Here is a 15,566-nt window from a genome sequence, read left to right as displayed (position 1 = left end):
GGTGGGCCACTGGTTGATTTCAGTACCACGGACAGCAGCACACAGCAACGCTCCTCTTTACTCATGATGCCTGATTGTTTTTTTTGTTTTTTTTTTCCAGGATGGAGAGTTAGTCTTTGAACACAGCACACCCTGCTGGAGGCTTTTGTGTTTGCAGAGAAGATGTCGAGAAAGTAAAATCCTGCACATACAGCAAGACTTAGTCTGTTATATCATGGAGCAAAAACCAGGACTGACTGATGTCACATGATGAATGCTCAAATATCGGAAAGAAAGCTGCTGTTTTCCCCTGTCTTTAAGTGTTGTTAACAAAGGGAATAGAACCACCACTCAGCGAAGGCTACACACAAGAAGAGCAAAAGATCAACAAACAAAAGGATATTCTGAGTAATCTTTATTATTATTGGTCAGTTAAGGACAGGAAATACCTTTTGTCATATCTCATAGCTCATCGCAGGAGACTGATCCATATAGACAGATAGAGAACCAGACCCAGGTGAAACTCTCACCAAGTTACATGTATCTGAAAATAAAAATATGAAAGTGATTTCTTTACCTAAATGTACAGGTGATGTTCTCACGTGAGGCTTTTTCAATACACATGAAAAAATCATGCACGTCTCAATCAAGTGGTTAAAATACTGAAAACCATTACAAAAAAAGTGTCCAACTGAGTCTGGTGTTTTGAAATCTTTCTCTATTTGTCCTGTCTCTGTGTAATCATGTTTAACTGTGTTTGGACCACGATACCCTGGCAACACTTTGAGGCAAGGCTGACGAACAACCAGCAATTATAATTAGGACTGATTTGAGAGGGAGAACGGTGGAAAACACACACAGTAAGTAGCTGCTCACCACCCCCTTACTAAGATAAATAAATAATAAAAAATAAAAGAAACTGACTGTTTCAACTTCAACTGCCTCAAAAAGTCCCTCAAGTATCATTGTCTTAAATTAGGGGTGTTCACACAACAACACATGGGAAGTCAGCATGCACACAGTAACTCACATACAGATATGAATGTCTTTATAGAATATGTATCTGTCATCACAGCTTGTCAAAATTACACTTATACACAACAAATGCACAATAACACCTGGAACCATAATACCAGCCAGTGGAAAAAGACCCAAATACATTTGAGTTGCCTTTGTCCAGTCAGAAAAACCTCCTGTAAAACAGACGACGTCATCCCCTGGTAGGTGGTGGTGATATCGTCCAATAACAATAGCCTATAGATAAAGAATTTATGTTTCCAAACAACCCGTAACCACACACACACATACAATCGCACACCATGACCATTTTCTCTCACGCTTATTACATGTTAATAACATCATGAGAAATGTGAATCTCTTTTGAGTCAGTGACTGAATGAATGACTGAATGAGAGATAGTTTTCACTACCTACAGTAAGCGGCTGTGTTGAGAGCAGTAAACCTGACAGAAGTACAAAACACTCTGTAACATCCTACGTTGGCAATTATGTTGACATAGTTACATTAGGCTATATGTAATCGTTGCTTGGCAGCATACAAAAATAAAAGAAGTTGCTCTGGTGCATATTCGGAATCATCTGCATTTGAGTTAAGTCATCTCTATGCAAACGGAAGGAATTGTTTTCGGCACATTTTTTTTTTAAACAAATGAGGCTGGCTCAGTGATTATATGTTTGATTAACATTACGGTGTAACCATATCTGTCTATTATACTACCAGTAGCAGCGTCTCATTGTTGTAGTTTGGTGGCTAGCTTTTTAGCAAGCCTTAATAATGCATATTTGGAATCCCTTGTGGAAAAAAAAAATCCTTGAGAAGATTTTTTTTACATGCCCACTCCACACAACTTCACACAACTTTAAACAACAAGGAATAAAAAACACGAAGGTCAAAAATTAAAACAGTCGTGTTTTTCTACTCTATAGGAGTCTGAGATCAGTATTTCTGTTTGGATTTTCAAAACATGTTTATATTGAACCTCATATGCAGGTAAAGTTAACTGCACATGCATGTATTTGGATTTCAACAACAGAATCATACTACTTATACCACCATTGAACCTAAACTAATACAACAACCAAGGGCCCATGTTTCACAAGTAAATAATTCAAGTACGACTAAAAGATGGGCTGGATGTGTCCAAAAGGCATTGCGTCAGCAGCAGAACCCCAGGACTAATTAGACTGCAAAACCGAAATGCTTAACCTTTACTGACACACGTGGTCAGAATTGCAGCCAGCCACCAAAACTAACCAAACGGGCACAGTTGAGGAAACAATCTGCATGCCAAAGAAGAAAATGGCACTTGATGGCTACACATGTGGCTAAAATGGACTTTTGCCAAATATAGAAATTTATTTCAACAACCCACTTCTGGGATTTTTCACATCTCTGAGCTTGAGAGGCCAGAGAACTGCCTCAGCAACATTTACGAGGGACTAAATTCAAGCCCAGTTGTTGAGAAGATTGGTAATTTTGTTTTGTTTATTTAAATTTCCTCACTGTTTATGTGCTGTTTAACTGGTTAGACTTCTGCACCTTGTGTGGTCTTTTCACTGTTTAACTGGGGTGAAGATGCCAGCTAGGAGCGGGTTCTACTTTTTTTTAGCTTGTTACTTAGTTAGTGTTAGTAATCACGCCCCCTCATCCTTTATAAACAGATTTGCGGGTTTATGTATATGTAATGGATCCTCTGCTACACTTGGCATTGTTTTAAAAATGTTTACACTGTTCTCAGTCCCTCAGTGTCAGATGAACAAAAGCATGTCACAATAGACATTTTCTCTGTTATGGTGGAGGAATATGTCTTGAAGAGTTTATGAGACATGACTAAGAATAAAACATTTGAATTAATTTAAATTGCAGTGGTAGCCATTTCAGAGAAACCCATCCCTGCATCTGTCCGATATGATCAGTAAAGAGTGGGACCTGTGAAATGGCCACATCTGTAATTTTTAAATGTTGGCAGAAATCCACAGAAATGCCAAGATCCACTTTTAGCACAGCGTAGCAGACCTCAGAAGTGCATGATTTCCACCAGGGCTGTGACAGCTCTGCTTCTATGGCCAAAGTCCTAGTAAAGATCCCGGGGCAAGAGAGGGAAGGAAGGATTGAGGCAAAAGGAAGAGAGACAAAAAGAAGGAAGCTGGAATGACATCCTGTCCTCCACTTTCACAGCCTCTGGGTGAAATTTTCAGGGAATACTCCTTTAGCGGCATTTTCTTTGTTCTGCAACCAGTCGTCCTGCTTCATTCCCATCAGCCAGCCCTCATCCTAAAAACACAGACCAATAAAGATATTCACTTCATTGTCACTGTGACACCACAGTGTGTAGGTGCGTGTGTTTGTGTGTATACCTGTTCGTCAGGGTTGTCAAAGAGGACTACTAGCACCACATCACCAGCCTTCATCTCCAGTTCGTCTGTGTCATTGGCAGCATAATCATGCATCACCTGGACCTTTATTACATAAATACTAACATGAATAATATGAAGATATATACAAGATATATTTGGGTAAAGTAGATGCTCAGACCTATTGAGATAAAAAAAAAACTGTATCCTGTTTTACCTTGAACAAGAAGCCAGGTGGCATTTCTGCGGGCGGGGATGCTACTTCTGTTGATTCTGCCACTACTGCAGGTGTCTAAGAAAAAAAGATACTCCATTTACTGACATTCAGTGCACACAGAAAACATTTTCATCTAGAGACATCAAGAGACATAACTGAGTACAGCTGTACTGGAAACAGCTTGGAATCATTAATTTAAGGTCAGAATCTTTCCAGCTTTTTAAGAAAATACGTTTAAAAAAAACAATCTATAGACATAAATGACCTGATTTTTTGGGTGGGGGGCAATCATAGCTTACATTGGGCGGAAGGCGGGATTCACCCTGGACAGGTGCATTGCAGGGCCACACATAGACAAACAACCAGTCACACCTAAGGACAATTTTAGAGACACCGATTAACCTAGCCTGCATGTCTTTGGATGGTGGGAGGAAGCCGGAGCACCCGGAGAGAACCCATGCAGACATGGGGAGAACATGCAAACTCCACACAGAAAGGCCGTGGCAACCATAGCCATATCTAGTTACCTATAACATAATCATGAAACATGTAGGGGTAGTGTAACGTCTTAAAATGGCAATGTGTATTATATCAATCTGGTTTGACTGTATCACTCCTAATTGTTTTGGAAACAACATTATATCATTATATCACAATAAATAGCTACAGTAGTTCTCTCCTCTTGCACGCACCTCCTCTGTTGCTGGTTCTTCTGTTGCTGTTGCTGCAGCAGCTGCTGCAGATTCACCCTGGGAGAAGAGAGACATAGAGGAATAACAGAGAGAGGTTAGAGAATGAGACAGATGAAAGACTGAAATAAGGAGGGGGAAAGAATGAAAGAAAGAAGAACAGACAGACATGACAAAAAGACAGACAAAAAGACAGAGACGCAGAGCCTAAACAGCAATGTTATGGCTAATATAAGCAATATAAGCAAGTATGTTCAGTACACAGTAAGCTTGGATCCTAATGCACAGTTGCCATATAAGTAAAGCTTTTGCACAGCTTACTATGTGTAGTTATCAGTGATTAATTGTGTGTATGGAGGCAGATGTCTATACTCTTCACTTTCCCTAAGCAATTAATTTCCAACTTGCCCTGTGTCACAGTTGATGCATCCATGCTGCTGGTCCAGATGCATCCTAAATCTTTCCATCTGAAGATTTGTCCATCTTTCCACCTCTCACTCACAATGTATTTCTCTACCATCAGTTTCTTTCCAGTACCCCATGCTCAAACCTCCTCCTCAAAAATCGATGCATCCACCATGTTCGTCCAGATGCATCTCGCCAATTTTTCTCTCCTTGGTTACCTGACCCTCTTCATAATCCAATGTAGCGGCAGCTGGTGCGGCTTCTTCCTCAACGGCGTCAGCTGGAGCCTCAGCTGCAGGTGTTTCATTCTCCATGGGCGACACCTCTGTGACTGGCTGGTCCCCGTCATCGCCCCAGTCCTCCTGGGCTTGAGCCACGGAGTCATAATGAACTTGCTGGCTCTCATCATCCCCCCCTCCTTCCTGAGCCACAGGGTCAATGCAAACTGGTTTGGTTCCGTCATCCCCCCAGCCCTCTGTGGCAGCTGCTATAGGGTCATAGCGGACAGGCTGCGAACCATCATCCCCCCAGGCATCTGTAGCAGCAGCCACAGGGTCATAGTGCCGCAGGGTGTCCTCTTCCTGGGCACCACTGTCCTCATGCTGAGGGGCAAGGGTCAGTTTCAAGGAGTCAGAGGTCATAAGAGATATTTTACTTCATAGGAATTTTAAGGGGCTTGGGGGAAATCTAAGGGAAAGAAGGGCAAGTATAAGGGATATTTAAGGGCAGATTCAATGGCTGTGAATTTGTATTGGACAAAACGTTAAAAATAACCAGAATAGAGAATTTCTGCAGGACATTTGGAGGTGGTGTATGGACACTGTATAAACAAAACAGTGGGCTGAGGAACATAGCAAAATATGTACTATTATTGTAAATTAATAGGGATATAAAAGTGGCACTAAAGGGGTGCATAAGAGTTGTATAATCAGAATGGTGGGAAAGAATTTAAACAATTAAGGTTTAAAGGACTATACAAGTCATTTTGTATGGTCCAGCCCATTGAATAAAAATTGTATTTGCTGTATCTTATGCTGACCATATTCCATCAGAGAATATTTTTAGCCACGCAATCGTCATGATTCTAGGGAATGTCAGTGTTGGTCAGTCAGCCACATTCCCATCAGTGTCAACTGTAGTTTGTGTTTAGCGCTAATTAGCAAATGTTAGCATGCTAACACGCTGAACCAAGACAATGAACATTATACTTACTAATCATGAGCATGTTAGCATTGCCATTGTGAGCATGTTAGCATAGCATTAGTTAGCATTTCACACCCCACTGTCCGAATTCAGTTTTACAGCCATTTGAAAATCATGTGAAAAATGGAAATAAAAAGGCTAAAACCTTCAAAACTGTAAGCATGGCCTTTTAAGGGATTTGAACATGGAAGAGGATTTGGTGAGTTGGCATTAAGCATTACATATATTAAAGTTATCTGTCATATTTAAGGGGAAATGGAGCAGTTTTGCAACGTATGCGCAGAAACAGGGCCATGAAAAATGTCAAGGACATCAATGTGAGGAGTTCAGCAGCAGATGTCAGCAAGTCATCATCATCACCACCATCATCATCATCATCATCATCAAGACCCAAGAAGATTGATGAAGAAGGATAAACCTTTATAGAAAAGGTTCAATTTAAATTAAAAGACAGATGAAGATAAAGAAGGGAGGCAGCACACAGCAGAAATGCAAAAACTGCAGCCTTTTCCATCAGAAAATAGATGTTGGATCTTCTGTGTAAAGTATGCAAGCATGGTTTATATTCCCACGGCTATGTTCAGATGGAGAAAGAGGAACGAAGCTTTGTAAGACAAGACTTATTGTTCCTTTCTGAGGTATCACTGCTTTGCCTGAAGCTTTAATACAGCAGAACAGTATGACTGCTGAGACACATCTCTCTTACAGTGATAGGGATGAACAAAAGGTTAGTTAATGGTCAGAATGCCAAGTTGCAAGCAAGGCTTTGTGAAGTTGCCCACTAGCTCTTATCGGTTGTCTCATTTCTATGAAACAATCCACCGAAAAACATGAGCAACTTCACTCAACTTTCAGAACAAAACTGTCCCCCGTGTGTCACATGGAGCATGTAACTAAAATGTAAAGGCTACATGTTCTGTCAGTGTAACATGTGAACATACAGGGATGCGAGAGGAAACTGAAAGAAAGTAGGTTAATTCAGTTACAAATCATTTCACACGGAAGGGATTTTTAATGCAAGATTAAATATATGCTACAAAAGTGTGTACAGTTATCTTTTATGGACACCAGAGGTGTCTTACAATCAATCCTGTTCCGTATCCACAGTATGTCGTATATCATCAATATACTGAGCACATAAACTGTAGAATGACGGATAAGGAGATAGCTCTTAAGAGAGGACTGCAAATCAGACACAATTTAGATTGATTAACTATATACAACAGTGTAAAAAATCAATTTGAAACTGAATTGACCAAACGCTCATTCCCAAGTTCTATTTGTGCTGTTCAAAAATCTCTTCAGTGTTTAGTGTTATCAAATCAAGCACTGCGGACACAAGACAATGCACAAACAGATTTGGGACAGACAAATGAAAGAGATCCAGTCTGAAATCTGAAAAGCTTGTTTATATACAGAGATGGCCATTATAGAAGTCCCTCCCCAGCATGTCCTGCGTGTGTTGCATAGGACTATCAGGCATACTCTGGGTGTGTAGCAGCAAGCATTGCATATGAGATAGGGGCTTGTATAATGGCTACATAAGTAGTAAATGTAAACAATGACAAATGAATTGATGTTCAATATGAACACAAATAACAATAGGTTGATGAAGATGATGATCATAATGATAATTATGTATTTTTTTACAATTTAAAAACACTGTATTAAGACAAGGATGACATGCTTACCCATGAGTCCCAATTTTCAGGCTGTGGATAACAAACACAACAAAGCAACAAAATGAGAAAACAGAACAAAACTCTTCACAGAGCTCTTTCTTATGCTTGTTGCATTCAATAAGATATTTCCAGTGCATGTCCCATGCTCTAAACCTAAAAGCCCATAGCATTTGATCTCCAGCAAAACAAGAGTACAAGCAATACTAGGTGAAGTTGTAAGTACCAAGTGATGTAAGTCTGAGGAGGTGGCCAGTGTCAGTTTATAGTACATGTCAGTCACCCACTGAGTGAGTGGTCTGTAGGAGAAAGGTGCACTGCAAAACACGGATGTTTATTTTAATGATTTCATTCACTTTCATTCAGAATCAACATAACCCCCCCAAACAATGTTGAATGTTGTTGCATCGCCTTGACACAAATGATGTAGAGAAAAGATGTACATGAGTACTTAACATGAGGTACAAAAACCTTGCAACGAGGGAAGTAAGAACTATTGGCAGATTTTTCTTCTAAGAAAAATATCAAAAGATCTTTAGCTTGCTAGTTAGTCTATTTGTCTGTCCTTGACCAGTTAGCATTTAGTATGGTAAACTAAGCTTTTTCTTTCTTTCTTTATTTTTGCTAAAAATATCTTACTGAATCATACAGTAAATCTTCATGCCACTAAACCAAGCCAACGGGCTAAAAGAGGCAACCCACCCCCCACATACCCCAGTTTTTTCTCTGCGGGTTTGTTCCTGTGAGAGCACCCTTTCACATCATGTGAATTTCAAATCATCACATGTAGTCATTAGATTCAAAGTTTAGAAATGTGTAGTTTAGAAAATATGCAAAGTGAAAGGGGACATTTTAAAAAAAAAGCATCATACAACAAACATGAATTCTGTTTCATGATAAGAAACAGGAATTGTGTTCATTACAGAATTAAAAAGAATTCTGTTATAAACTCTGAGCCTGTAAACAATTACTGTAACAAAAGAAACTATTACTGACAGTACTTGACATACTCAATTACAATATTATGAAATGAATACATCTAAAACTATATTATGTTGCACATTTTTGAAGAGAAAGAAGCAGAGCAGGGCTTTAGTCTACATGCCATCTGATCTGTGGATAAGACAGGAAAGTGCTAACTAAAAGCAGGTTTCTACAGATCATCATGCTACCTCTCATTTGGTAAACTGGAAAGAAGCAACACAGGTAACACCTCAAACTATGCCAGGCTCACTAAGTGATTTCATGTTGTATCCAGACTTATCAAGCTTGTTTCAATATATTTAAACAACTGCACTGGCAACTGGATATGTTCGGCATTTCTAAATTTCACTTGGACTTGAATATTTTGAAATTAACTTAAATCCTTTCTGAGTAAAACATAAAATCTCTTGTGAAGCCCGGAATTTCTTGCAGTGGAGGGTCTTTACAATCTATATGTTCATGCCATGAATCGTCCACCTGTGTGACCGCGGAGGCTTTGGTTGCTGCACTGAATGGGTCCAGGTCCATGTCCAACAGGCTGCTCACTGCGTGACTGTCAAACTGATAACAACAGGAATAGGAGGGCTCATTGGCTAACTGGGTGCAATAGACGGGGCAAGGAACAGGACAGAAGATAAAGCAAAGTAGAATAGAATAGAATATGAGAAGTACGAGGTGGGGCAGGACAGAAGGGACACTTAAAGGCTCTGACCTGTGCAGGATAACGGAACGTTAAAGGGATATTGCTGTTTGGCAACCGTAGCTGCTCACTAACCTCTGTAGGGGACGTGATGCTGATATCAGGAGCAGCCGCAGCATCAAACAGGTTGATGATGTTCTCTGTTTTCAACTCCTTAGATGGGGTCACTTTGGGTGGAGGAGGCACTGCCGGCCTTAGCTAGGAGAGAGAAAGAAATATGATGATTGTTTTGCCACAAGCCAAATTAATACCATGCTGTATTTATTTTTTTTTGTACAAAGAATTATAATGAGCATTATGCTTTTTAGTCTGCATTTTGGAAAAAGGTGTTAATATTTTACATTAAGTTGCGTTCAAATGTACTGTCATGTTAATAGATGACAGTATTAGATGAGACTGAAAACACAGAAAAAAACAAAAATACATTCTGACTTGCTAATGCAGGATAAACGTAGGATAAACGGGTGGAACTCATTCAACATTAACGTTAAAAATGCCCCCTATATGAAATGCAGCCATCACAAGTGTTATTAGTTACACCTGTGTGGAAACCTCTGAACAAAATATGTCGGTGTGTGTGTGTGTGTGTTAGTGTGTGTGTTTGTGTGTGTGTGTGTGTGTGCGTGCGTGTGTGTGTGAGTGTGTGTTTTTACCTTGGATGGCGATTTGGGTATTGGCGGTGGTCCTCCTGGCCTAAGAGTGTGGTTAGATGCTTCTTTTCCACTGAGTGAATGAGAAACAGACAGAGATGGAGGGCAAAAAAGAATACAGATTGATAACAAAGAAAATAACAAGGAAGGAAAACTATGCGAGAGAAAGGTCTGGCACAGGTTCAGAAGAGCAGCTGAAAGCTAACACGACAGATGTAAGAAAGACATGCTCTACAAGAGTCCAAGCAGAAGTTGTCATTGCGAGAGCTGTCATGCAAGATAAGTGAGCCTCCCTTCTCTCCTTTCCTCCCTTTTTTCCTCCCTACGTCCCATGCAAGCAGGCTTTGTCTGCGCCTCCAGTAAATCCTCACAAGCGAGCAGTGAAAAACGCATTCAAATACAGCTTCAGATCTACAGGTATTTTAAAGGTTGGAAAATCTGCAACTCATTGCTGAACCAGGCAATTTTGTACACTGGTGGCTTTAAATGGCATCAAGAGGTAAATCTACTGAAAGTGGACAAATGGGACTGCAGTTTCGTATACTGTATTTTTTACTTTGTTTGGGAATATGCAGCACTAAAGCAATCAACTAACATGTCAAGGGCCCTAAGGTGGGCCCTGCTTACCTGATCTTGAGGCCTTAGCTTGATCTAGTTTAAAGACCTTTATGTTGTCTTATGTTGTCAACAAGTCTCAGTTGGTGGGAGATGAGAAACTACATACCTTGTGATTTGGGTCATATTGTTACGTAACAGTGTTGCCTGGTGCAGTGTTCAACATACAGGTTTGCCCAACTTTTATATATCTGCAGCTCTGGGCACACAACTCTCTGTCTGTGGATTCACTTGCACAGTTAAGCACTAGTTCTCCCTTAAATCTCCCAAGCCTGCAGACTGACTGACAGACAGGCAGTTGGACAGACAGACAAGAGTTGTGTCACCATGGTTACCACAGTTACTGCTGGTTACCTCCTATTTGTTCCTGATGATGATGCGCCGCTGTTACCTGTCTTTCTGTAAAGGGGGGGGGGGGGGGGGGGGGGTTCAGGGGTGGCTCCAGGTTAATGCATGTCATTTGGTTTGTCTGTTGCTGCAGCTTAAAATGTTTTTGATAACTAATAGGGAAAATTAATGAGTTTGTTGAATATATAATCTTCTTATGTGCTCTCAAGAGGTTGCGTTTCTTTTGCTTTTCTGAAGACTAAAACATGTAGTCTAGAAGGAGTCATAGACATACAACAAAGCAAGTATTTTCTTTGCTGGCTAAGACAACCAGCCACACCACAGTGGTGGATTGATGAGGCTCAGCACTCTAAAACCATTCCCAGGATTTCACTCAAACAGCTGTTTTCAGGTAGACTGGGGCATTTTTTAGAATTGCAAAAACCTGAGGTTACAGGGTTTTCACCTGAGTAGAATATTAACAAAATAGAAAGACCAATCTTTTATACATTGTCCCAGTACTTGTGATGTTAAAAGTCAATGCAATGAAACTGTTTTTCTAAACAGTCAAGTGATACATAATCTACACAATATATTAGAAGACACTGTGTAGCAGAAAGTGTACATGATGGATTGTTGCTCACTAACCTGCTTGTGCCTTCTCTCTCTAATTTCTCCAAGATGTCATACAAATCCTGATCCAACTGCAGATAGGGAAAGATGGGGTGTCATCATCATCCTCCGCTTTCCAGCACATTCTATGACATACTCATTACATTGTTTTGTGTTCCTCCTGCTCTGTTATACTACCCAAGTGCTGCCAAGTGTGTCTATCTGCTACAGCTTGTTGCACCATCATGTCCAAATTCAGATAGTCAGTATTTATGATAACTCTCAAGCTAAGGCAGCAATACAGGAGATTATCTCACTGCAGGCAGTTAAAACCAATGTCCTAAAAAAAGACATGAGCCATAACAGACTTTGCAAAAACAGTGCAGCAAGAAGTTCACACTTTTAGATTCAATCGCAGCTATTTCTGATGTAGTCAGGACGGCACTGTCGTCATTTTCAATCAACTGTTATCTGATCTGCTGTGTTCTGCAATAATAGAAGTCTATATGCAAGTCTCACCCGGCTAATTTCCTTGTGAAACTTCTCCTCAAAACCGGCCAAACTCTGGAAGGTGCTGACATAAAACCCAACACGACTAGAGGGGGGAAGAGAAGAGAGAGAAAGACAGAGAGTGAGAGACAGTGTTGACTGCGTTATTGGCTTTGTTTAACATCTTGCAAGGATAAATGTAGCACAGATGTAAGTGTGTAAGCGAAAAGTAATTATAGCGTCCATCCATCAACAGGAACATCACATTCACATACACACCTGTTCCACAGTGATGGCAACTCCTCTTGCAAGTCAATATTAATCTCCTCAAACACCTTCTGGGCTCTCTCCAACTCTTCTTCAGCCTGAAACACACATAAACACACAGACACACATGCACAAACACACACACACACACACACACACATACAGTGTGTTGGCACAATGCATTAGGGCATGTTTGTTAGTATGTCTTTGATCTTCTGTTGATAAATGACGTGCTGTGGGTGTGTGTGCATAACATCCCCTGACACTTGAATGATTATGCTCCAACATGGTTTGGCTACAGTGACAGTGGGCAAAAAAGGGGAGTCATGATGTGCAGAAACAAGTTCAAACATAGGAACTCCTTGTTACATGTGTCTTTGACTGCTGGGCTATCAAGGCCACCCCTTATCACTGTTTCATAGTCAGCAGACCTTGTTGGTAGTGCAGTAAGATTATCGCATACCTGACTCCTGGACAGACTGCTTTGGGCAACATTGTGTGCAGACAGGATACCTTGAGCCCAACCTGGAGTGGCCCTCTCCAACAAAGAGGAGGGCTGCAAGAGAGAAAAAGAGAGAGAGTTCAAATCTGGTAAATTTAAATACTAAATTTAAAGTTTGTATCAAACAATTGTTGTATTTGTTCTACCTTGGTAATTTTAATGCCCCCGTCCTTTTTCTTGGTCTTGTGTGTGGTGGCATAGTTGTGCCTTGCACTATCGTAATCGACCAGCTTCCTGTCCCTTTTAGCAATGCGTGCCTGAAGAAAACATTTTAAAATTAGATCCAGCTGTTAGTATAGTTTTTGCATTTCATATCTTTTTAACTTTTGATATCTTTTTTTAGCAATTTCTGTCTGGCTGAAATACAAACGCAGTGGTATACAATTACCACACGGTTTACCTTGATATCAGGGAACTGACCCAGGTAGGTATCCATCGAGATGAGAGCGTGGTCGACCAATTTTTGGTGGTAGTCAGTCCACAGCACATCACAGTCCTGAAGCATGGATGGACATAACAGAACCAAACACAATCACAAACACACAGTGTCAGAGATTAAATACGACAAGTTGCAAGGCTTTTTTGTTGCAATAATATGCTCCCTGGATGTATTTCTTCATCACTTTAGAGTTAATTCCAGTAGCTCTGTTCCTGTGTCTTGGCTTCGGGCTTGCAGTCTAAATTAGAAATAAACTGAAACCCTTTTTAAATGATTGCAGTTTTTTCTTGCAGCTAGCTTGTAGATAAGAACCATTAATCCAAAAGTAATTTCAAGAGTAAACTTAATGAAGTCGGAGGGAAATTTAAAGAGCCACTCAACCTCTCTCACAAAAGATGCTATGTATAATTTGGCTATCAAAAGGACAGGAACACAATCACACACAGCTGTGCGTTCCCTGGGTAAAACAGCTGCTGTGATGCATAATCTCAGCTCATGAGCCAGACACATACACAAAGTCAGCTAATATACAGTATAATAAAGTGGCTTTGACCTGTATGGAGACCACCTAGTCCTCACACTCTCACACATACAGACAAGCATGAAAAGTGTTTCTAACCTCCACAATGGAATCCACTTCATTCTTCCCGTACCAGTCCGGCTCATACATGTCAGCCAAACATGCCTGCACATTCTTGGAGGACTCGTGCATGGCTGGGGACAAATATACATAATTCTACATTAGTTAAACATCACAGAATATTTGCAGGTTACAGTGTTTATTGTGTGTCAACATGTTAAGTGTATGTGTATGAGTGCATTTGCGTATACAGCAGTGTGAATCTGTATGGGCTTTTTGTGTGTCACCTTTCACTGCCTCCAGGTACGCCCTAAGGTCCCTTTGGAGTTTGCTGCCTTCAGCCTGGGGGGTTTAAAACACAAAACATGAGGCAGTGTGAGGAGACACGCGCATGTGTTATAAGCCTGTTGAGCCAGAACATATTTTATTCTCAGCTGACGCAAAACTGTTTGAGCTAATCCAAAATCCAGTTTGAATTCAGTTTCAGTAAAATTAGAAATTTGACTCTGCCGTACAACGGAGTGCCATTCACTGGACTGTACTCACATATTGTTTGTTGAAGTTGATCACTCCCTCCTCAAAAGCAACATCTTTGGTCTCATCGGCTTTGCCAAGCTTCTGAAGAACCTGTTAGTCAGTCAAACAAATAACAACATTAGTGACAAGACCAAGGATAAAGTTAAATTGGACAGAAGGCAGGACCATGTTCCCTGAAATACACTGCACATGTTCATCAAGATCAAATATGATTTTCACATTCATCTGTAAAATTAATGGATTGCAAAAGCAGTACATGACACAACATATAAAAAAATGTTAAAAGTGGAAATAATGTTTAATCTAATGTTGAGTCAAGAAATAACTGAAAGTATGCTACATCATACATTCATGCATGCAACATTATGTCCATAGAAACTCAAACACATGTTGTCAATACAGTGACATTTACACACATAGCCTATGATCCACACTGGATTTACAGGGGGACCTTGATCTGTTTTCCCCCTGTAACACGGAGTATAATGCATTATGATAGACAAATAGCGCCCCCTGTCATTTATTCAATGCACAACGCGTAGGTGCATGGACGCATAGAATAGGCCTCATATCTAACACCTACAGGCCTACATATTACAGCATGGGCGATAATTATCAATATAGTGCTTGCAAAATTTAAGAGAGTGATCATGCAGCCACGTCTGTGTGACAAACACTCATTACGATACCCAGATACTGAGGTGAAATGCCAGAAACACATCAGTCATGGGCTAAATTATGAGTACGCCTGGAGTACTTCTCACCGCGAATATGAACGTGCCCCCTGTATGACATTGGCTACAGGAACCATGTGTTTGAAGTGGACATCCTTATCCCCATCCCGAAACACAGCATCCTTGCCCGTATGATTACGACGTCGTGATGCGACACTGCGCCTTGGTGGAGGATGCGGCACTGCTGCTTCGCGGCTTGTAGGCCTGAATATGATATGAATAATCACCTCCCATGCATGGACACGTTAGAGAGCAGCTCTTACCTTCTCCTGGGCTCTCGTTAGTTTTTTCTGAACGTTGCTGGCCACTTTCCCTGCAGTCAGACCCTTCCCCAAATTCAACTCAGCCATCTTGTAGCGTAGATTACTCTTTGGATGCGGAAAGGAAGGAAATAAAAGCAATAACGATCGGATGGACCGCTACGGCGACCGTTGAGGTAAATGCATCAATGTCCAGTGGAGAAATAATGGTGATTAATGTAATTATGTGATGCTATGGTGTAGCTTTAGGAAGATGTGTGTGCAGAGAGCTAAGCTATATTCTCAAATATTGAGCTGCTGTGTGCGCGTCCGTGACAGAGGAGG

The 15,566-nt window shown here is 40.7% G+C and overlaps 1 protein-coding gene across 5 annotated transcripts; it reads right to left on the bottom strand.

The window, feature by feature from the left end:
- Positions 1 to 379: 379 nt before the first annotated feature.
- Positions 380 to 15,566, bottom strand: LOC119904500 (myc box-dependent-interacting protein 1). Of its 5 annotated transcripts, XM_038721214.1 has the most exons (20): positions 15,246 to 15,566; positions 14,258 to 14,338; positions 13,999 to 14,053; positions 13,751 to 13,845; positions 13,093 to 13,188; positions 12,839 to 12,949; positions 12,654 to 12,746; positions 12,203 to 12,288; positions 11,954 to 12,029; positions 11,471 to 11,526; positions 10,850 to 10,894; positions 9,884 to 9,953; positions 9,306 to 9,428; positions 9,008 to 9,091; positions 7,559 to 7,579; positions 4,883 to 5,266; positions 4,263 to 4,319; positions 3,571 to 3,645; positions 3,357 to 3,458; positions 380 to 3,273 (listed from the first exon to the last, which is right to left on the bottom strand). In XM_038721214.1, exons 1-20 carry the CDS (start codon positions 15,330 to 15,332, stop codon positions 3,172 to 3,174), a joined length of 1,899 nt encoding a protein of 632 aa, XP_038577142.1. In that variant the 5' UTR covers positions 15,333 to 15,566; the 3' UTR covers positions 380 to 3,171. The 5 variants fall into 5 exon arrangements, with proteins under 5 accessions (XP_038577142.1, XP_038577145.1, XP_038577144.1 ...); XM_038721217.1 differs by lacking the exon at positions 4,883 to 5,266; XM_038721216.1 differs by lacking the exon at positions 9,008 to 9,091.

This window comes from Micropterus salmoides, unplaced genomic scaffold (assembly GCF_014851395.1).
Source record: "Micropterus salmoides isolate LMB-PRFRI ecotype aquatic unplaced genomic scaffold, ASM1485139v1 Ms_hic_scaffold_15, whole genome shotgun sequence".
Taxonomy (NCBI): Eukaryota; Metazoa; Chordata; class Actinopteri; order Centrarchiformes; family Centrarchidae; genus Micropterus; species Micropterus salmoides.
This window is presented reverse-complemented; position numbering and strand designations above follow the sequence as displayed.

Bases quoted from the DNA above. Each gene is read 5' to 3' on its own strand.
- LOC119904500 (XM_038721214.1), bottom strand. From the start codon at position 15,332: ATGGCTGAGTTGAATTTGGGGAAGGGTCTGACTGCAGGGAAAGTGGCC. The intron at 12,747-12,838 runs GTAGAACAAATA...TCTCTCTTGCAG, and splicing joins GGGGCATTAAAATTACCAAG to CCCTCCTCTTTGTTGGAGAG. The intron at 3,459-3,570 runs GTAAAACAGGAT...TATGTAATAAAG, and splicing joins CACCTGGCTTCTTGTTCAAG to GTCCAGGTGATGCATGATTA.